Source organism: Chroicocephalus ridibundus, chromosome 3 (assembly GCF_963924245.1).
Source record: "Chroicocephalus ridibundus chromosome 3, bChrRid1.1, whole genome shotgun sequence".
Classification (NCBI taxonomy): Eukaryota; Metazoa; Chordata; class Aves; order Charadriiformes; family Laridae; genus Chroicocephalus; species Chroicocephalus ridibundus.
This window is the reverse complement of record NC_086286.1, coordinates 106146735-106168751: the sequence shown is the minus strand read 5'-3', so window position 1 is coordinate 106168751 and position 22017 is coordinate 106146735. Positions and strand designations below refer to the sequence as shown.

The 22017-nt window shown below is 39.6% G+C and overlaps 1 protein-coding gene across 2 annotated transcripts in view; it reads left to right on the top strand.

Annotated features, from left to right (window-relative positions):
- The window catches only part of MYOM2 (myomesin 2), a 79661-nt gene that overhangs the window by 10298 nt on the left and 47346 nt on the right, over positions 1-22017 (top strand). For both annotated transcript variants that reach the window (XM_063330349.1, XM_063330348.1), the window contains exons 5-14: positions 289-427; positions 610-767; positions 1644-1736; positions 10662-10750; positions 10831-10881; positions 11157-11321; positions 15692-15853; positions 17886-18027; positions 19625-19824; positions 20991-21044. In XM_063330349.1, the coding sequence (XP_063186419.1) occupies positions 289-427; positions 610-767; positions 1644-1736; positions 10662-10750; positions 10831-10881; positions 11157-11321; positions 15692-15853; positions 17886-18027; positions 19625-19824; positions 20991-21044 (1253 nt within the window). The remainder of the gene's footprint in view (positions 1-288; positions 428-609; positions 768-1643; positions 1737-10661; positions 10751-10830; positions 10882-11156; positions 11322-15691; positions 15854-17885; positions 18028-19624; positions 19825-20990; positions 21045-22017) is intronic.

Genomic DNA, 22017 nt, shown 5'->3' with positions numbered 1-22017 from the left:
GCAGGTTCTTGATCTTGATTACTGGAGGAACTGAGATTGTGTCAACATGATCATGCCAGCTTTCAAGATCTGATGCTACAGCACAACATGTACGGGGGAAAGAAAATGAAGAAAAATTCACATTAATTTCACATAGGTTAGGCAGACAGACTCTAAGAATAATTCCTAAACTAGATTTTACATCCTGCTGATATGGCTTCAGAGCCCTCAGTTACCTAATGTGTATGAGTGACAATCTTAAAGCTTCATATTGGTTACTTTTATCTGATATTTTCTCTTGTCCTGCAGGACTCATGAACAAAAAACTCATGCGAGTGAAGAGAAAAGGATTCGGTTTGCCAGTGAGTTGTCTGCTTTGGAAAAAGAGATTCACACGGCCAGGCACCGTGCTAGAGAACATCTGGATAGACTTGCTATACAAAGGATGGTACAGTGCTGAACCTTTTTGTTCCTACCCAAGCAGAATTATAAGATATACTGAAATTTAGGCCTGTGTTTCAAATATGGACAGTGATTTAGCACCTTTTAATTTTGTGGGTTTAAGATTAGATCTTCTACCCCAGTTGAGTCTGGTGCTAGATGTTTCTTTTCTTTCCCTCCGTTTAATAGGTAGAAGAAAATATGGCTCTGGAAAGACATGCTGTTGAGGAAAGTATAAGCCGAGCTCCTGAAATTCTAGTGCGCCTGAGATCTCACACTGTCTGGGAGAAGATGTCTGTGAGCCTTTGCTTCACTGTACAAGGATTTCCCAGCCCTGTTGTACAATGGTAAGAGACTGGCCTTTCCTATCCCTCTAAAAATGTTGTTAAGCTTTTTTCATTTGGAAGTTATGGCATAACTGATAAGTGTCACATACATAATGGCTATGTTAAACCCCCTTTATAATCCCCATAGATGTGCTGGATTGTAGCAGTTGATACTTCAGTGGAAGGAGTGGGAGGACAACTTGCTGAAGGGCCCTGTGTAGTGTGAGAAGCAAACTCGAGTATTTCAGAAGCCAGACTGCGGAAGGCATTCCAGTCGTTCTGGCCATTTTGTTCCCTGATGATGAGTAGCAAATGGGAAAATACACAGAGCTTGCAGGCTGCTTGCTAAGCCTGGGTAAACTTGTACAGCTCTGTTGTTGTCATGGGCTGTATCCGTGTTCACTTTGTGTCAGCCTCTGTTGAGGTGGACATCCTTGGAGATGCCCTCCTCTCCGGACAAGTGCTGTCCTGTGTATGTGAAAGCCCTGGGCTGGCCATGAAGATCTAACCTGAGGCACAATCCTGTTGCTGCTTCCCTTGTTTTGTCCTGAAGTGCTTTACTGCGGTGCAAGACAAAGTTTGCTTCCCATCATCTGTCACAGCTACAGGCCCAGAAAGCTCAAGTTACAGAGCATCTTCTTTCTACTCCACTGCCTGCTTTTCTGGTTTGGGTGCACATCTTCTCTTTCCACTTTCTTACTGCAGCGATGGTCCTCTTTTGCCTTCATGGCCCAATGTTTATCTATCCATATATACTGGAAAATACTCTATACAGGTAGAGATGATATATAGAGAGAGCTCCGATGACAGTAAATGATATCTAGCTGTAAAAATCTACTAAATGAATGCAGTGCATAAGAGCGGATATTAATGAGTTTGTTTTTTCTTGATTGTCAGGTACAAAAACGAGGAATTGATTACCCCTGCAAGTGATCCAACAAAGTACAGAATTGAAAGCAAATATGGAGTACATGTGTTGCATATAAACAGGTAGATTATTCTGAGGAATAAAAGAGTTTTTTATACTCTACACAAAGTATTTTACAATCAAATTACAATTAAAAGTAAAAATTCACACAAAGGCTGCAAGATAGTTGTTAAATTCAGCACACTTCTCTGTCGGTACTCACATTTAGGCTAGAGAAAGTTCACTAAGTAGTTGAATATTAGATCATTAAATGAAATGAAAAATTAGATATTTCGGTTATTTAACTCCAGCAATCTCCAAGAAGATATAAAAGAAGAGTTAAGTAGCTGAAAGGATGGTAGTTCCTTTTTTATTGGGAACTATAGAAGATCCCTTCTCAGCATTCAAAGTGGAAAATTGTGTATTTCATGTTCTTGCCATGATGAAACTCTTTAAGGTAAACAAAAATATAGCTGGTCAGGGCAGCATCAGTATTTCTTTTGTTATATGTTAGGTTCTGTTTACTTTTTGATCTCATTTTTTTTGTTCTCCAAAAGGCAAGGAAGTGTAAATTTTGGTTTTTAAATTACCAGTATAATTAATCTTATTTTTCAAAATGATGTTAACCTGGTGTTATAGAAAATGCCTGGGTAGAACATCTTCCCAAAACTAATCCCGTGCTGTTCTAAATCATCGAAATATTGCATGTTAGATGTGACTTTGTACAAGCTTTTTAAAAAAAACCCAAAGGAAAATGAGGACATGACTGTGGTCTTTAAAAAGAAAATTAATATCTAGAGCAGACACCCAAAAACCCCCTTTTAATTTCTCCAGAACATGAGCATCAGCTGTGCTGAAACATCCAGAATACTTGTGGCTAACACTTGGCTGGCCAAACATTTCATCTTCCACCCTATCTCCATCTGTCAGCAGTGGAAGCAGCTCTGGGCACAGCCTTGTGGCATTAGTACAGAAAATAAGTGCATCATTCCTTCTGCTTTTGGGAAAACTTTGCTTTTGTCATCCTGCAGCAAAGTCCAGCCCAACTGTTCATCTTTTCACTGGTCAGGATGGGAGAAATATATCCCTATACAGAAGCTGACAGCAAGAATCCTTATGGTGTTGCATCTTAAGGGATGCTTCTCAAGGAGTAGTATTACTTAAGACTACTTCTAAGATACTCAGTCTTCTACTCCCAGGCCATGGATAACTTGCTGACTGCTCTCTGTATCCGTGAGATGTCTCAACACAGCTGCTTCTTCCCACCAACGTTACTTTTGGAGATAAGAGCAGGAAGTTAAAAGAAAAAAACGGGTTGTCATCTTGCAAACCTCTCCCTTGCAGCAGGGAAAATGGAAAATGCTCTCCTTTGTCTGGATGTGCGTGAGTGACTGTCAGGTGATGAAGCTTTGGTGACTTCCTGCTGGTCAATTACCGTGATACCGTGACTGTGTTTATTTCCCTTTGTTAGTGTCCATAAGCAGCTGCTTGGTGAGTCCAGATGCAGTACCTAGGTTCCTTTTGTGGCATTTTGGGAGTATACGCCTTTTTGATGAAATGAGAATCAGTGTTGATCCTGCTTTCTGAGCATCTGTAACCATCAGGCTGACGGGTGCTCATGGCTTACATCCCCTTGGAGCTTTTTTTCTCTTTCCTATGCCAGTTGTCAGTCATGTAGACACCATCCACAGTTGGCTTTGGGAGTGTTCAGACCCAGCCATATTTACTCAGACATACCACAGAGTCATTTATTGGCACCCACTCAGGTTCCCACACCCACCCACCACCAACCACTGTTTACTAGTCCCAGACCCATATGTATTCATTCAGACTCCCTCAGGTTCAACCAAGTGGCCATCTTCAGAGACCACTGCTCTGTTTCTCTTTCATTCTGTCTGGCACTGTGGTCTTTTTGCCACCTAAAGATTACTGTCTTCTCTCCCCCAGGGTTTCCCTTCTCCACTTAAAAGAATATTGGAGGATTGTAGACCCAGAGTTATAATTTATTTACCATAGATTTATACAGTTTATTAAATTAAGATTTGTAACCTAAAATTTACTTCTTTATTACTAATCTGTTTTATTTCAAAACTTGACCATCAGCCATATTTTCTGTCCCAAAAGACAGAAAATCAACATGCAGGAAATGGAAGAACGTTTTGATAGTGCATTACTAATATTAGGCGTTTCTTGTATTGAAAGCAATGGATGTATAGGTAGTGTTTAAAATATAGATATATAATTCATGTTTTTATACAAAAATTAACTCTGGATCTTCCATACGTATCTTTGTGCACATGTATTTGAAGTATTATTTTTTTTCTGGGAAGCAGAACCGTTGGGATTTTCTACCTATCCACTTCTGTGCTCTTCTCAGCTGTTCATACCAAACTGCTGAGCTGCATGTCATACGATCCACAGCCACTCGGAACGGCCTTGGAATTTCTTGGCTACCTTTCTAGTGCTTCAGTGGAGCTTGGGGAGTGAACTTTTCCTTCTAATGCAAGTGTGATATTTATTCCTATGAGTATTCCTTGATCCCAGTGGAAAAATTCTTGAGGCACCAAAACCAGAACGTCATCTTGTCATCTTAAAGTAGTAACTGGGCACAATTTCATCCCCCGCTGTTTGCTATCTTCCAGTGCCCATAAGCCTATACAGTAACCAGATCATTTTCATTTCTCAGTCTCAGATTTTTATGATGCTGTGTGTTCAATTTACCACATTTTCTGCCTGCATTCAGTGCTATCATTATCATACAGTGCCGCTTTCTCGCTCCTTTTAGGCTTCTTCAATTGGGAGCTTGAGCTCAAGGTCTCCCTTGAGCAGTAAAGAAAAGGAGTTTTGAGTTTCATTATATCTTTTTGCACATCTCATGATTATAGGAGAAGAGACATTGCCAGCCTGCGCTGAGGTAGTGGTTCATCTCATTTCATCTTTCATCTCGCTTCAGATAGGTGATTCAGAGGAGACTGTCAGGAATCCTCTGAGGGAAAGCTACCGGTGGTTGAAGTGATTGATATATGTCTGAGAATGTGAGGGTTTGTTTAAAATGTGTTTCTTTATCCCACCTAATTTAACTGTGGATAGGCACATAATAGAGGGGAAGATTTCTGTATCAGAGGTAGTCCAGATGAGGTTGCCCCGTTGCTTTATAGCATAACTGCAAAATATTTTCTGCCTTAGTGTGTGCATCTTAGTAATTAAAAATCATAACAGTTTGAATTCCTTAGTTGCTGCAACTTGTTTCATAACAGGTTTTGGGTTTTTGCTTTGTTTGTTTACTGTGATGCCTCCTTAAATGAATCACTTAGCTTTATGCAACTGTGAATGGCTGTGTTACATTTCTGGGGCACAGAGGGGCCAGCAGCATGCTCCCGATGCCCAGTCCTCAGTGAGCAGGGGGGTGAGCTGATGGGGGATGGATGGTAGAAGGAGCAGGGAAGGAGGTCGGATTTTCCTGAGCTCTGTCAGCGTGATGTGGCCGCACAGTCTCACCCTATACAAGGCTCAAAGTTTGGCAGCATTTTGTCTTTTATTAGGGCCTTCTCCTGTTTCATTAAGTCATCGCTTAAGAAGCGCTTGTAATTGCAGCAGGAAAGATTTGTGGTTGCATCAGCAAAAGCTGTGCGTGAGAGCCAGCAGAGTGCAGTGTGATACCTGCTGCCAGGCGCCAGAGCCAGCCCCTCTCATCAGGCTCCGCAGCACCACCAGCACAGCCTGTGAAAAATACAGCTTAAAAATTGAATGAACCTTCTCTTCTAACTATTCTCATTTAACAAATGACGCTGCGCAGCCAGCACAGCGCTATTTTAGTTTGATTAGGCACGAAAAGCCTTGAGGTGATTTAATCCGCAGAGACGGAGAGGGAGGCCTGCCCGCTCTCCCGCTGTGGGTGGGAGCGGGGCAGAGCGGAGGCACTGCGGCAGAGGCGCTCCCCTGGCAGAGCCTTGGAGCTCTACAGGGCTGATCGGGTGATAAACTGCAGCTCCTGGCATTTCACAGGTACCTGTGAGTGTATATAGGCAGCAGGCATGGCGTTACTTCCGCTCTCCTTTCCTCGCTGAAATGCAAAGAGCAACCCACCAAATGAAATGGTCCGTGATCTTTTGACCTGCCAGTCTCTGGCCCCTGTAAGCAGCAGTCATTGGGAGCTTGGGGAAGCGGCCACCGCGTAACAGAGGTGCCCTCTTCGGTAAAAACAAACCCCAACCAAACAAAAAGAATCAGTCAGGTTCAGCCTGACCGGAGAATCGATACATGGGGTGGTAATCCTGGAGAGTATTTCCACATCTTCATGTCATATTGCTATAACACTGAAAATTTTGTCATTTGAATGCAAAGGAGGCAATTTTAACTCTGTGTAATTTACTGCGTTCTGCTTCCTGTTCTTGACATGCACTGAATTGTGTTCCAATTCAGGAAAAAATGTTATTTCACTCTTAACTCCTGTGTTTAAATCTACACGAGGCAGATGGCTGAATATATGCATTTTAAACAGATGTATCTGCCTGGGGAATATTCCCCGCACAAACATTAGCACTTCAGAGCCTCCTGTGGATTCAGGGCAATTTAATTTTCACAAGAAGTATTAGTACCTTGGGACAGATGCAGCTCTGCACTCACACTTCATGCTATCTAAATGTACTCTATGCATATTTTATCTGACCTTTGTAAAGGTTGGAAAACATGTTCTCCATCATGATGCAAGAATAACTGCTGGAGAGACCACACCTTGCCTCCTGGGTACTTCAAATACCGTTTCTAACTGGTCTTGACTCGATGCATTTTACAGTGCAATTTAGGAAATCTAGGCTTTTTATCATACAAGGAAGTAGATAGTTTCCAGGATAATCCTCAGTCTGAGTATTACCTGGCACAAAAGGAGAGTCAGGACCTCACGTGACTCGCCATCCTGCCCAACTTTCTTCAAAGTGTGTGTTAAACAAATGTGCTCTGTAGCTCTTACCCCCTAACCCCGTACACTTCCAATACCAGATTTGAAGGCAGTCTACTGAGTACTTGGCTATCTGAGCTGGTTTGATTCATCTCCTGGAGAGTCAGGTGAGAGATCATAGCAAGGAATTGTAAAATGCTTTCAAAACTGACTTCCAGAAAATGGGTGGAGTTTTTAGGGCCTCTTAAATAGCAGAAAGTGAATTGTTATCTGCATGTTCATAGTAACTCCGTACCTCTTTCTCTTTCTCCAAGTACCGTGTTTCTCTTCTTAAAACCAAAGGGTGTTGTAAGAGTGTGGTCAGTCATTTGGTCAGTAACTTCTTTCATTTGGTCTTCCTGATAAAATTAATTCTCACTCCATCACTAACTTCTGTCAAATAGTTACTTTCAGGCATCAAACTTTTTGGGCTAAAGAAACTACCCTTTTGCGAATCTCCTGTCTGTTCTAGAGACTTTGAGGATCATATTCTGTTTTGTCTACCTTGGAGGCCCTCACAAACAGGAAAATCTCTGCAAGAGATGTATTTTGGTGTTGCTTATGAGAGGGCAAGGCTAGGGGGATGGGTCAAGCACAGACACGTATCCATTTGGAAAGTTAATCGGGTACCTGCCATTCTGCTTCTTCATTTTAGGGAGACAACTTTGCAGTTCTTACAACCCTAAATTTCTGATGCTTTGAGTGGCCAAGCACAGACTGGGGCCTTGCCTTTTGTTCAGAATACACATTTCTACAATGTCTGGATTATTTTTCACCACCTTGTGGTTGATGATAAATCACTCTTTAGATCCCGAATCCTGTGTAGTTCCTACAGAAATTAATTCCTATTGAGTGTTTTGTCTGTTGTTCTGATGGAAAATGAAGCCAAAAACCGAGAGCAGGTGATGACTATTTTAACACGATAGTTAATCAGAGTTAACTTCAGTTAAGAGATACTGTTATTTTATCCTTGTTGTCAACACTCTGTAACAACAAGAAAATGTTAAAGAGCGGATAAGTTGGATGTCACCGAAGCAAAGCAGCCTGAAGTAATGCTTTGCTTATGTGAGGGAATGGACTAAAAGAGCAATGGTGGGGTAGCGTTCATCACTCAGGTATGATACGGGTGCTGTAAATTGCCTAAATCCCAGCCCAGGGATGGATCAAAACCCCATCAGCAATTGCAGCGTGACTCCCCCAGCACATGCCCTGTCAGGTGTAGGTGTGCACCATCCTCCTGGTCTGGAATATACCTGCCACTAGTGCCTAGGAATTGCATTTCTGAAATCTGCTTGCCACAGTAAATTAAACACATCCGCTGCCACAGTGGCCTCCTGGCATGGGATGGACTAATTTTCTTGTCCTTCAGGACAGGGCAACCACTTCCAGACAGTTTTCTGGGAATGGACCCTTGCTATCTCCTGACTTGTGTCTGGGAATCCCTTTGGCAAGCTGGCACACACCAAGGCAGGCCGTGGGCTGTTCTCACACATCAGCACTAGGGTAATGGAGATCCAGTTTCTGGGGATATTACCTAACACTGTTTAATTTACTGATACATAATACATGTTATTAAATATAATACGTATTATGTACTATTTACTCTCTATATAATCTCCTTGAAGAAGGGATGTATGCAGAGCGACAGGAACAGAGTTCCAGTACAGTCACTTCTGCAATGCTCCTCCTTGTAAGAAATTTATGAGATGCCTCATTTGTTGTTAGCTTGTTTCATTGTTGCAAGACACTGTACTGGGCTGTGAGAAATGTAGAAATTATGCACATTTCAGTATAGAGACGTTATAACATGACTTGGGAAAGGTATCTGCAGTTTTACTGCAGTTTTGCCTTGCTTTTGGCATTTTATCATCCAAATGTTAAATAGTGTGAAACTGGGATAGTAAAAAAACCATTCTTATTTCTAAGAAGTTACTGCAAAGAAATGTCACCAAGTCTGACAGCTTTCAAGCAAGTCCAGAATCAGTAAAGCTTTATATAAATCTGTGAACAGGTATTGGCATTTTTTTAAATCCTTCCTGAAAACCAAAAAAAGAAGTTGAATAATATCGAGCCTAGTATTTAGATTCTTTTAAATTGTTTTTCAGACTTATTTTGCCTGTCCAGACTGTAGTAGGGTGCTCAAGGGCTTCATACCAATTGCAGGCCTTTTGGTTAAGTGGCCTAATTTTAGGATTTACCCCTCTGGCCTTCATAGTTAATTGTATGACAAACTTTCTACTTTAGCTCTTGGTTTTGTGAAATGTGTGGCTGAAGATTATCCTCCAGGAGGAGCTGTTAGCCCTGTACATTTAGAGAGATAAATCTCAATTTAATAGAGCTTTCATCAAGTTGTGTTTCAGACTTCACAGTGCAGATAGTATCATTTTTTTTTGTGATATGACACTGTCCAGAATCTATGCAAGAGCTGAAAAATAGGTGTCTGATGTGCCTGTCACAGGTGCTACACACCCCCAAATTGGCATCCCGTTACGCAATTTACATCGAACACTTTTACTTCTTCTTTCTTCTCTCACACCTGGGGTATATGACCTCTTACAAGACAAGTGCAACCAGAATTTCATCCCTTTCATCTGGCAGTTGCCAAGAAGATACAAATTTGTTCTTCCGAGAGGAAACTAAGTGGACGCATGCAGCACGTTGTATCTCATGGCTGGATATTTCAGAGTGGCGTCCATTAAATGCATTGCTAAATGAGCTACACAGAAGCAGGATTTATTGTGTGTGTTTCAGACAGCACTCTGATTAGCTGATGGCTCAACCTAACAGAAATGGGTGGACTCGATGATCTTAAAGGCCCTTCCAACCTAGGCAGTTCTACGATTCTATGAAACTCCAAGAATGAAAAAAAATAATAAGCAAATTTGTCTGACAGACATATTATAGAATACTTGACTAATGGAAGAGTTCAATAAAAAATATTGAATTGGACCAAATAAAAAGTTTTGTTCATTCAAAACCAAAATATTTTATTTTGTATTAGACTATTTAGTATGTTTCTGAAAACAAAGCGAAAGCAAATTCTGATTTACTTTTTTTTTAACTTAAAATATTAATTCCAAAACGTAAAAAGGAAATATTCTACCTTTTTAAAAATTATTTCTTCATCCAGACTAAGTTCTTTCTGCAAAATTGAAGAAATCTTATTCTACCCAAATCTGCTTTTTACCAAAAACTAGTACAAAATATTTTTAACTTTTTTCTAGTCAGTAGTCACTTATATTTATTAGAAACATAGCAAAGAAGTTTATTTCAATTGCAAATTTGAGTAATTGTACCAAAAAAAATTATTTGAACATAGTTTAGTTTCCTTCCTTTACTTCAATTTTACGTCAATAGTTCTCCTGGCTGACCCCATTTTAAATAATAAAAGAACTAGGACATCAAAGCTTGTACCTATATCTTAACATCTGGCCATGTATCTGCTAATGTAAGTTTCTTTTCAAGGAAGTATGTAGTTTTTGCTTTATTTTTCATTATATTGTCCTTGCATAATAAACATCTTTTCTCACTAAAAAGTATATCAAGCCAAAACATTTAAGTCAATATAAAATTTTGGACAGTTTCCCTGGTTTTGTATCATTTCCTCTGGACTGCCTAAGAGATATGAGAGAGGCAAAAAACCACCAGTATCTGCCTGCTGGGAATAGCCACAGAAGGAGGAATTTCTGCAAGCATCACATGTACTTTTCTTCCATGTCTCTTCCTTAAAATACGTGGCAGAAGGGCAAGACGGATTAAGGAAGGAGGTTACATACAGGAAGGGAATAGTGAGACTGGCCTCCTCCAGCCATCTCCTTTTGATCATTCACTAAAGGTCGTTTCCAGTTTGCTCAAGTTAATGCAGCCTGCACACTAAGCTGTGATAAAACAACAGTAAAAAACAGTACCGGCTTTCTGATTGTCTTTCATCAATGTCTTGCACTGTGTGATACCAGCAAAGAGCTTTCTCCACTTTCCTCAGGGTTGACATAGCTTAGTTTGTAATATCAATCATTAAGAGAATTTGTATTTGTGTAAAGAGTCATCTTTTATCCTCCTTCCATTTTTTCAGAGCTGATTTTGATGATTCTGCTACCTATTCAGCAGTTGCAACAAATGTCCATGGGCAGGCATCAACTAATTGTGCTGTGATTGTGCGAAGTAAGTCCTACTTCATGTTTAAAATAAGAAATAAATATCACGCTCATGTCATTGAATGTTTATTGTGTGTTTATTTATAGGGTTCAGAGAGGGTGAAGAGCCTCACCCAGCTGGGATAATGCCCTTCCACTGTAAGCATTTTTTTCTTTTTGCTTAGATATTTCATGTACTCCTAGCAAAGTAATGTTTTGCAGATGAGCATATTGGATACCACTTGCTGCTTCTGGCTTTGCTTTCTAAGTTTACAATAGAGCTTGTCCAGATACTTTTGTTTTCCCAGTTGCATTTCGAGATCAGCATATAGTGTAATAGAGAGCTCCATCTCCTGTTCAGATCAGACAGTAATCTAATTGTGCCAAGTACAATTTACTTATCCTCAAGAATGTTTTCATTTTCCCATGCACAGTGCCTCTGTCATACGACGTTTGCTTCACCCACATTGATGTCCAGTTTCTGGAGAAGTTTGGAGTCACCTTTGGAACTGAAGGTGAAACTCTGACCCTGAAGTGTACTATGTTGATCACCCCAGACCTGAAAAGACTACGACCTCGTGCTGAGTGGTATAGAGATGGTAAGTTAGTACACTGAACTGAAACTACCTGGAAAATGCAGGAGGAATCACTGAGGACACAGATCAAACTTAGAACAATAGATTCTCAGAATTATATTTGGAACAAAGCAAACAAATATCTGTAGTTAAAATTTATAGACCTGCACTCTCTTTCAATTAAGTGACTTGGTCAACTTTTTCTTGAGCATACATTTACAGCAACAGGAGGCAATCTCGTATTATCTGATAGCACAATAGTTAGAACATTTACTGACTAGGTGGAGATCCAAACTCACTTCCTGGATTTGGCCATGATTTGTAATTGAATACTGTGACCTCTGAGCTGAAGAGTACTCACAGAGCAGTAAATTAAAGTTTGAATCACTGAGGTGTCAGCGTGGGCCTCCATTTCCATCTTGCTCTAGTATTTATTGTAAATTTTATATTAAAATCATTTTAATGTACAGTTCAGAAATACTTGTAGGAGTGAGGCCTGATCCACATGCTTTTGCTCTGCTGTTTAAGTGCCATGTTGGTAGAGCGCTTTCCTTGCCTCTTTTGTCAGTGAAAAACTATGCTATGCCAAGTGAGGTGATCTTAACTGAAAGTACTGAAAATAACATCACTGAACATCATATACTCTGGTGGATGGTACACAAACCCTGCATGAGTAGAGTTTGTTCATCCCACAAAAAAAAAAGGTCTTGAAACATAAAACTAACTACTTAAAGTTTAGCAGGTGGCAGGCTATTGTAGGCATTTTGCTCACCACTTTTCACCAAGCACAAGCTCTGTGTGGGGTTCTAAAGTCAATATTCTGCCTGAGGATTTAAGGAAAGCCTTGGTTACTTGTGAACGGTGAGACCTTTACCCAAGGAACGACATTTGACAATAGCAGACGCCCAAGATTGATGTTTGGACTAATCCCAGACAAGCTGTCAGAAACTTCCATAGCTGACAAAATGTAATGCATAAGTAAGAAGTGATAGTAATATTAATAAGTCAATCAAGAAAATTCATGATTAGTGAAATCAGAAAAAGGACTCTTTTATGGCTGCTAGTTGTTCCTTTTGTTTCATGTACATCACAGTTTTACATAGATTTGCATCTGATCCTTCAGGCAACGGGGTACTACTTACTATTTCATTCCTATTTGTCTATCACTGTGGATACTTCATTGTGATAGAACTATTAGATGTTACTAAAACAGAAATAGCTTTTTTGTTTGGTGAATAACCTAAAATCTAAGGTTCATTCTTGAAACCAGTTTCTGTTCCCACTGAAGTACATAGGGATTTGTAATCGTTATTAATAATTGCTAACATCAATCTGAGGTGAACCATCAGTTTCAATTCTACCTTTACTTTGTCTCCTACTGGGCCTGGTTTCCTGAGGTGCCAAACCTCTGAAATTTTGGGTTTGGAACTGCAGCCATAAGGAACAGTTAATTTTCAAGGACCGCCCCATATTGTTAGGCTTTTCATCCAACATGAATTGTTCTTTTGCTATGGATAGGTGAACAAAATCTTACGGCCCTTTCAATTTAACCTTTCATGATGCCAAGATAATTCCCTCTTGATATGTAACAATATAGTTGTCTTTGTTTTCCCCCTTATTTGACTTAGGTTTACCTTGTGAAAACCTGAGATGAAAACTTGGTCTCTTTGAAGCCAGTAAGTTTTTGCTAGTGAGTCAGATGATAGACCTCCATCCCTACTTGGGTTAACCTCCACTAACCTACTTACGATACAGGAAATAAGGTGATACAAATAAGCTTATATTTGTCCTTCGTTGCACATACAGGGGTCACAATATTTCCAAGGTGTACAGGTGCATCAACTGGAAGAACTCGTTCCCAAACACTGCAGGAATTCATGCGCTGTGAACCTTTGCCATGTGCTACTGTTCCCCTGTTGGGTCTCTTGAGAGCTGGAGGCAATGCATAAATGTAAACAATGAGAAGATTAATGATTTGTTCAACATCATGTGTTTTAGGCATTTTGGTATTTTGAGAAGTAATACTTAATTGTACTCTTGCATTAAGACAAACTGTATTTTTCCTAAAAAATTTCAGTTTGTGTTAATCAAGTAATAACAACTAAAGCCCTGAGGTGGATACGTATGATTTACTTCTAATAATTATGCACAAGAGAAATACGTGTTTATCCAACATTAATAAGTTTCATGCGAGTGAACCTTATTGAGGATGTCTATTAGACTCCTATGGGCATATAAATAAACTGAATCAGATCCTCTGAAGTGGTTTGGGATTTGACAAACATGAATATGATGTCTATAATTCATGGTCCACTTAGAACGATTTAAGATACCAAAAGAACTAAATCAAAATAATACTTCAGGAATGTATATCAATCTGGATATGAGTTCATCTGGTAACAAGAACTTTCTGTTATTGATCTCTAATATAATATAACCATTATAAAGCTATAGGTACCAGCATTCTGCAGCCATTTATGCTGTAATTTAGAATAAAATAATTGAATTCAGAGGGAAAAACCGTGGAGTGCAGAATTTAGCTGAAATTTCAGCAACCAAAATACATGATGAAAAGAAGCTTCAGCACATAGTAATTCCTTACTTTTTATATGAATTTTCAGCAGAGTAATATTTTAGGAAAAATATCTCATATACTCAAAACAGCGTGTGAGCCTTCAGTCACACTGTCTCCAAGGGTTAGTCTCCTGCAGGTTTGCTCCTTGGTAAGTGCTGGGAGAAGTGACAGAGCACAACACGTGAATAGATGGGAATTTGTGTGCGGTAGTAAGACCCTGTAATTGTCATATTATTGTGATGGCAGGTGCATGAATACCTGCTTATTAGAACTTCTGAATATGTTTGTGGCCTCCAAAATTTTCTCTTCTTCTTTGCTTGTCTGTAAAGTCATCCATCCAGACTACATTAAAAAAAAAAAAGAACTGCTTTCTTAAAAGATCTGGTGGGTCTTTGGCCTTGTGTGAAGGAGAGAAGTTTTTCTGCTCTTGCTAAACGTGACTGCCTCCACAGTTTCTGGTCTCAAGTACACATAAAAGGTGAAAATGGATTATTCTGGCTTTAATAGACAATACAGTCTTGCCTACAGTCTCTATATATTCAAACTAGGGTGTCTACCATTTCACTCAAGTTTGGAGTGTAAATAAGTGACATGCTTTTCAGAGGTGCTGGTCACTCAACTTCATTTTTTTTCTTCAGGATTTTCCACAGAACTCTTGCATTAGTTAAATTTTCTAGGTGAAGACATTGTCTGATTTCATTTAAAGTACTTCATGTCTCTCTACACAAAGTCTCAGTGCCATTGTGACATGCGTGACAGAAAGGAGACATGCAGATTTTCTAGGTGAGGATCTCATGATTAAGGGTCTCAGGGCAAAGAATGTGACTGAATTTACATTGTATACTTCTCAGAAAACAACTGCGTGCCTAGGTCATGATGTAATTTACTGCTGTAAATTTTAGCAGCGTGTGTCTTCCAGATGCTTTATTATCTGAAGGTGTGTAATTTTTTTATACCTTCTTATGTAATTTAGCTGGTGGGTAGGAAAACTGATTCCTTTGCAATTGTTTAAGTGTCTGCTTCAAAGTGTATTTAAGCAAAAGAATAATAAACATTTATAGATATTCAACTCCTTTAAATACAGTTCTGCTGCATTGATTACAATAAATTAATATGCAATAGGTCTTAGGGAGTTAAAAATAAAAAATAATCCAATCAATTATTAAAAAGGGTGTTATGAGAAAGTCCCTCGGCTAGAATAAAATATCCTGCTCATTCTTTTGCTCTGGTTTCACTAGGCAATCAGATTAATTTGCATTAATCGTGGGTCACCACCTCTCACCTGTGAGAAATTCAAATTTAATTTCATTCACTGCTCAACAGGCATGCCTTGAAGATTTAAATTTAGTGTATATTTATAGCAATCTTCAGATTAAACTGAAATCTGGTCTTTAAACGTGGAGGAAGAAATTGAGTAATCAATCTGGCATTTGACCTGAAGAGGTAGCAAAACTTTTAAAAAATTAAACAAAGTTCCACCCTGCATTCGTTACAGGGTATGGCAGGTTTTCATGTTCTTGTTTTGAATGTGGATAATATTTTTCTCTGTCAGTGTATTAAAAATTACAGTGATGGAAATTCTCTCATTGGCATTGCATTAGAGTGGTCTGAGACTTCATATTCTCTCAGATTCACTGATGAAATAAGTTTAGAGAGACACTTCTTACTCTCTGTAGAGCTTTCGTAGCATCAAAGCACCATCACTCTGAATAAAGCTGGCATAAAGGTTAGTTTTTCCCCCTGATTAGCACAGAGCTGCACTAGGACATAGGCTGTTCTGGCCAGCATAGTAACGTGTCTGATGGGTCTTCTCATCCAGATGTGCTGATAACGGACTCCAAGTGGACGAAGCTGTATTTTGGAGAAGGCCAGGCAGCTCTGTCCTTTACCCACCTGAACAAGGATGATGAAGGCTTATACACCCTGCGCATGGTTACAAAAGGCGGAGTGAGCGAATACAGTGCCTACCTGTTTGTCAGAGGTAAACTTTTCATCTGTTTCTTGGGGAGAAATTAAAAAGAGCAGTAGAAAGATTAGTTTTATTGAACAATTCCATGTGATGACTGAAGTACAAAGGAAATCCAGCCTCATGGTATTTCATAGTCATTTGATTTATATAGTAGTGTGTGCTAGAAAAAACAGTCACCTTACATGAATGGGGATCTTCAAGAGGAGCATGCTCCTGAGGACATTTTCTTTCCTGAAGAACAAGAGAAATCTTTCTTGTGAAGAAACAGCTTATTTCTTTCTCTCTCTTTGCATTTTTGCATACTACCAGTCCTCACTGGGCATTCTTATATCCTGTGCCTGGCCTTAGGGGGAGGCACAGGAAAAAGCAAAAGAAATATTCCCACTCTTGTATCAGGCACAGTCATCTCAATAATCAGAGAAAAGAAGCAAAGTATGAAATTAGGTCACTGAAGAAATACAGTTTTCACAAGGGATGTAGATAAAAGGAGGTAAATGTATTAAAATAGAATAAAGGTCAGAATTTTCCCTCACATTTGCATGCACAGCTCTCAGTGAAGTGAGAATGAGCTTTCACATGCACCTGTGAGCAGAACCTAGTTTTCACTTTTTTTTTTAATTGAAAGACAAAAATATCTCTGGCTGAGCAGCTCTTTCACTGTCTTAAATACATTGGGCAACATTCTCGATGGTGGCAAACAGGAGCAGCCCCACTGAAGCCATTGGAGCTGTATTGATTGCAAACCTTTTTCTTTTTGGAAATGTATTGGAACATATGTGTCTTGCAGAAGTGTTGTCCAGACAGTTTGGGTGGGGTGAAGGGACATGAATGCTTTTTCAGGGGGTTGAGTTCCATCCTCCTCACAGGACTAGTGCAAGGCCTTCATCAGCTTTGCAGTATGTCCTGAACAAGCTACGCTGGCACTCTGATCTCATTGGAAACAATTTGCTAAAGCTCTCTATTTCCCAACTACTTTCTAAGAAAGAAAGTACCCAGGTGAAAAAGGCCCACTAATGTATAATAGCCTCCTAGAAGTTTTTTTTTTTGTAGTGGTGGGTCACTTTAAGGTACCTCTATTGTCCATTTTATACTATAGAATTGTAGAATCATAGAATCAACTAGGTTGGAAAGGACCTTTAAGATGGAGTCCAACCATTAATCTAACACTGCAAAAACCACCACTAAACCCTGTTCCTAAGCACGCCATGTCTACCCATCTTTTAAATACCTATAGGGATGATGACTCAACCACTCTGGGCAGCCTGTCACTTTGCATGCACAGGACCCTGGACTTGAGCTATGTCCTCTGGAGTCTCTAGCGTCCTCTGTTGGCCTTCCTCTTGGCTTTTTTTCATGTAGGCTGTGATCTGATACCGAGCACCAGCTACATCACAACTGATCGTGATTAGAGTCCATAAATTTAGACTCTACACAGGATGCTTTTGTGTTATAGAAACCTTTCTCTGAAGGGAGAGACATTTACATGTTAGGAGACTTCATTAGGAGTTGTGGGTCCACGTCAGTCAACACCTCTCAAAATGAAGCCTCAGAAGGATATCCTAATGGTGGAACATTTATTACTTATGCCTGTTAGTATTGTAAGACTTTAAATAAATAGAATCCTTAGAAATGTACCAGGAGTCTGCAAATTTTTTACTCCTTAAGAGATTTATTTTCCTCAGCTACATGTTCTTTACTGAGTACCTTGGTCTGATCAGTAACCCACTGAGCTAGAGCTTTCAGTTGGAAAGGGCATCAAAAACACATGGGGTAGTTGGGCTTTTAATTTGCAGGAAAAGTAATGGGTATTCGATGCCTAAACTGCTTTCTGCCCTCAAAAATATGCTTGAACATTTTTACTTATATGGAGATGTAGACATTAGGGCCTAATTCATTAGTGCAGTGAATTACTGTGTAATGAAATCTTTGGGCTCCTATTCACGTATACAAATAGCACAGTGAACTGGAAATCTTCCCTTTTGTCTCTGTGGTAGATTTCAGAGGAATCAGGGTCAAAAGTGATTTCTTTTTATTTGTGGTCCAGATGCTGATGCATTGATCGCGGGAGCACCAGGGGCGCCAATGGATGTTAAGTGCCAAGATGCTAACAGAGACTACGTTATTGTTACCTGGAAACCACCAAACACAACCAGTGAGAGCCCAGTCATTGGATATTTTGTTGACAAGTATGTAAACATTTTGATTTATTTTTGTTCAGTGCCAAAACCATGTATATACTGAAGAAAAGAAAATTGCTGTTATATCCTTCAATATGTGGGTTCTTTAGATATATTTTTACAGACCATAGGCGCTGGAACTCAGTTGCCTACTGCGTTAAATCACTAGATTGTTCACTGGCAGACTTTTAGCCCAGATGATCTAGTACCTTCCCAGGCAATTCTGGGTACAGTCTGGGAATTAGGAAGGGCCAGGGGCCATTCCCAGTAATCATTTGCAGGCAGCCACACTTTATCAGACACTAAAAATGTTCAATAGTATGGATGTGGCCAAATCAGAGAATGAGCCCTGGCAATGTTTAATTTATAGAAGCCAGAATCCATGGGCATCTTGAATTAGGTTTAGTCTCTTTAATCTGTACACAACAAAAGCTGAAATCTAGGAATTATTACATTACCTTTTTATTTCTTTCTTAACTGTGGTGCCCAGGAGCTCAAGGCATGGGCTCCTGGGAGCTGGTAGTTTAAATCAGAACGGCAGTCCTCTCTCCTCCGGTCTGCTTTGCACTTTGCTGGGATTACAGCTCAGTGCAGGCAGCCCGCGATCAGGAGATCTGAGCGCTATTTTGTGTGTCTCTTCCACTGAAGTGCATGCCTGTCCCTTGTAGCCAGAGCAGAACATCTGATACTTAGTGTTTGAAGCTGTCAGTCAGCAAAAACGTTACGATTTCATAATGTATACTGCTCTGCACTTAAAAGCAACATTTGCAGCTCGTTTCTATTTGCTACCCCGTAATTTGGTCTAGTTCAGAGACAACTGTCTGGGAATTGCTGGAAAATGTTGGCTTATGAATGGCATTTAGTATGAGGAAATTAACTTAAGCCCTGGGGACTCTACCATTTATATCCAATTTGTGCAGTGCATAGATCATGACAGTATTTCACCTAATTTGTATATAATCTAGCCAGCTGTGCTTTTTGGCGTTTTGCTTGAATTACTGTGGCACCAAGGAGCCCTTGATTATGACCCTATTTTTCCTGGTACTGTCGGGGCAAAAGGCAGTCTTCTCTACAAAAGTTATAGTAGTAGGACACAAAACAGATGCACACAAAGGAGCCTGTATGAGGATATCACTCTGCTTCTTGATGATTCCTACACTCTGTGGCCTAACCATTGTTGGAGGGAAAAGCACAACGACACTTGCTTAAGAATATGGCAAGGAAAAGATGGAAAAGATTAGTTGAATTTTGCAATGTCAGCATCTTCTGTGGAGATGCATGTTAAAAATAAAAGTGAATAACTTGTTCTTTAGATGACAAGGAAGAGAATCAAATGGAAGGGAAGCAGAGAGAGTTGAAAAGGCCAAAAAGCATGCAAGAAAGATGACCTTTGCATTTGTATTATGAATAAATATGAGCAAGGTTGGAACTGGTTGTCTGATCAGAGGAAAGAGTATAAGAAGTGTGTTACTTTTATTAATGAGGTGTATGGTTTAGTTCCTCGGCTTAGTGAAGATGACTTATGTGATTCTGACTTGGTGTGTGTAGGATGGTGTATACTTATTGTGGAATGATATTGATAAATGCTGTCTTTTGCTACTTCAAGATGTGAAGTAGGTTTGGAAAATTGGGTCCAGTGCAATGATGCTCCTGTAAAAGTCTGCAAGTATCCCGTGACTGGTCTTTACGAGGGACGGTCCTACATATTCCGTGTGAGAGCAGTGAACAGTGCTGGCATTAGCAGGCCTTCTCGAGCCTCCGACCCAGTTGCAGCTCTTGACCCCGTTGACCTGGAGAGAACACAAAGTAGGTTATGCAAGGCTGAAACAGATGTTTAATATTTGATCTTATTTTTTTTCAGATTTTGTTTGCTTAGTTAAGCCGAGGAGCAGAGTTTATTTCTTCCTTTAACAAAGTATCTCACTAATTTCAAGGTAGGGGATGTAGTTGGAATGGCAAGGTCTCTACAGACAATTTGGCAGGACATAGGGATTCCATCTCAATTATGTCTGGTTTTGCTTGGCTTTAAATATAGACACTTATTGCCACAAAGAGCAATCTTTTCAAAAGAGCTAATATGCCCTGGAAGCTTGTATCATTTGCACTGGGAGATGGACCCTCAGATCTCATAAACTTCTACATTTGCTGGTAGTAACTTTTGAAAAAGCTATTGAATATGTCTGGTTTAGTTAAAGAAAAAACAAAAATTGTCATATGAATTCACTGGCCCACAGACTGTTGGATTTATCCACAACTTTTTTTCTCAGTGAAGCGCCTGTACTGCCACAAAGGCCCCACGCTGCAGATTGGGGGTGGTTTGATATTGTGACTTTTCTGGCAGATGGAAAAAGTCGATCTAATAAACAAGCTCTTTCTGAAAGCTGGTCTTGTGCTTAAGGCCACTGCAGACTGCAAAGGAGCCTTATGAGAACTTCTCCACGAACAGAGTAAGCTGGCTTGCTCTGGGGAATAGTTTTATTGATCTAGCCTTGTCCTAAACCCCTGTGCAGATTCTGTGTACTTGCACATCTTCTGTTCTGTGTGCTCCTTTTACTCAGAGGGGAATTAAACTCATGATGAAGACTGCAGACCACTGCCCCAGTGTTGCTTGTAAAATCTGAGTTGAATATGCTGTGTTTCTATTAGCTTTATGATTAATTCCTATAACAAAAGTCCAATTCATGATACAATTGTTTACTAATCTGCCACATAATTGAGTCCATCTACTGGGACTATGATTCTTGCTTTTTAGCCCATCTTTAAATAGTACTGTCTTATCATGCTCTGTTTTCCTATGAAAGTGAACGAACCAGTGTATGACTTTGAGTTGACTCCCTCTGGGGAAAGATTTAATAACAGGGTTATAGAAAAAGAGGTATACGGGCTTTTGAACAGGTGATGAACAATAATTTGCAAAATTTGTAAATATATTAAACTGGTTCAAGAAACTAATTGAATATTTTGATTAACAGCTATTCATGTGGATGAAGGGCGAAAGATTGTGATCAGTAAGGATGACCTTGAAGGTATGTAGCATTTCTATGATTTCAGTTTATCTGTTTACATCCCAGGAATTTAGCATTATAATTAGAAACATAGCTTGAAAAGAAATCCACCTAGTGAGTAAACTCTCTCTAATAATAAATAAAGACAGATATTCTGGCTTGCAAGGCTGAGAGAACACAAGTGAAAGGGGAGGTCTAAAAGGACAGAGAATATCACACTCTCAACAGCACTGCTTTCATTATGCGCTGACAGCATCTCTTCACCTTTTTGCTTTGGCTAGTGCTAAGCTGAGTTTAAAGAGCTGAACATTGCATTTGATTGCCCACATTTCCCTTCCTCCTGTCCTTCTGGGAGATAAAAATAGGGTTTTTTTAGACTGAATTTGATGATCTGAGCAAGTTATTCCCATTTTCATAAAATTGATGCAATCCATCCCAATTCTTTAATTAATATATCTACCTGAATAGGGAGGTTGTTCTTAAGGTTAAGGTTATACACTAAATATTGTTTTTCCTCAGGACAACTGGAGAGATCACTGCCAAATTTTGAGATTAAAGCCTGAATTTCTTCTGTCTTCGGTTATTTCTATACGTGGTGATTATTTTTTTAGGCTTGGATGATGATCTTCTTTTCACTTAAACTGTCAAAAATGTTAACTATAATGGCTCAGTAGTAAAAAAACCGGTCTGTCTACTCTCTTCCACAAAGGTTATGAAGCTGTAACTCCAACAATAACATAGTAAAAGAGAAATCACCTGAGAACAGGTGTAGTTTGAAGGAGAATCGGACATTACATGGTTTCCCAATTGCATGTGCAGGACAGATGAAGCGTCTCAATTTTCACAATGGTACCCTGAATGAATTGATGTGGGTATTATAGGATCAGAATCACATTATGGGATCAGAATGTATTTGTCTTGTTTGGCTTCACAGAATGTACTCCTGCTCTCAGGACTGCCTGAGAATGATCAGAGGCATTAAATGTCCACGCTG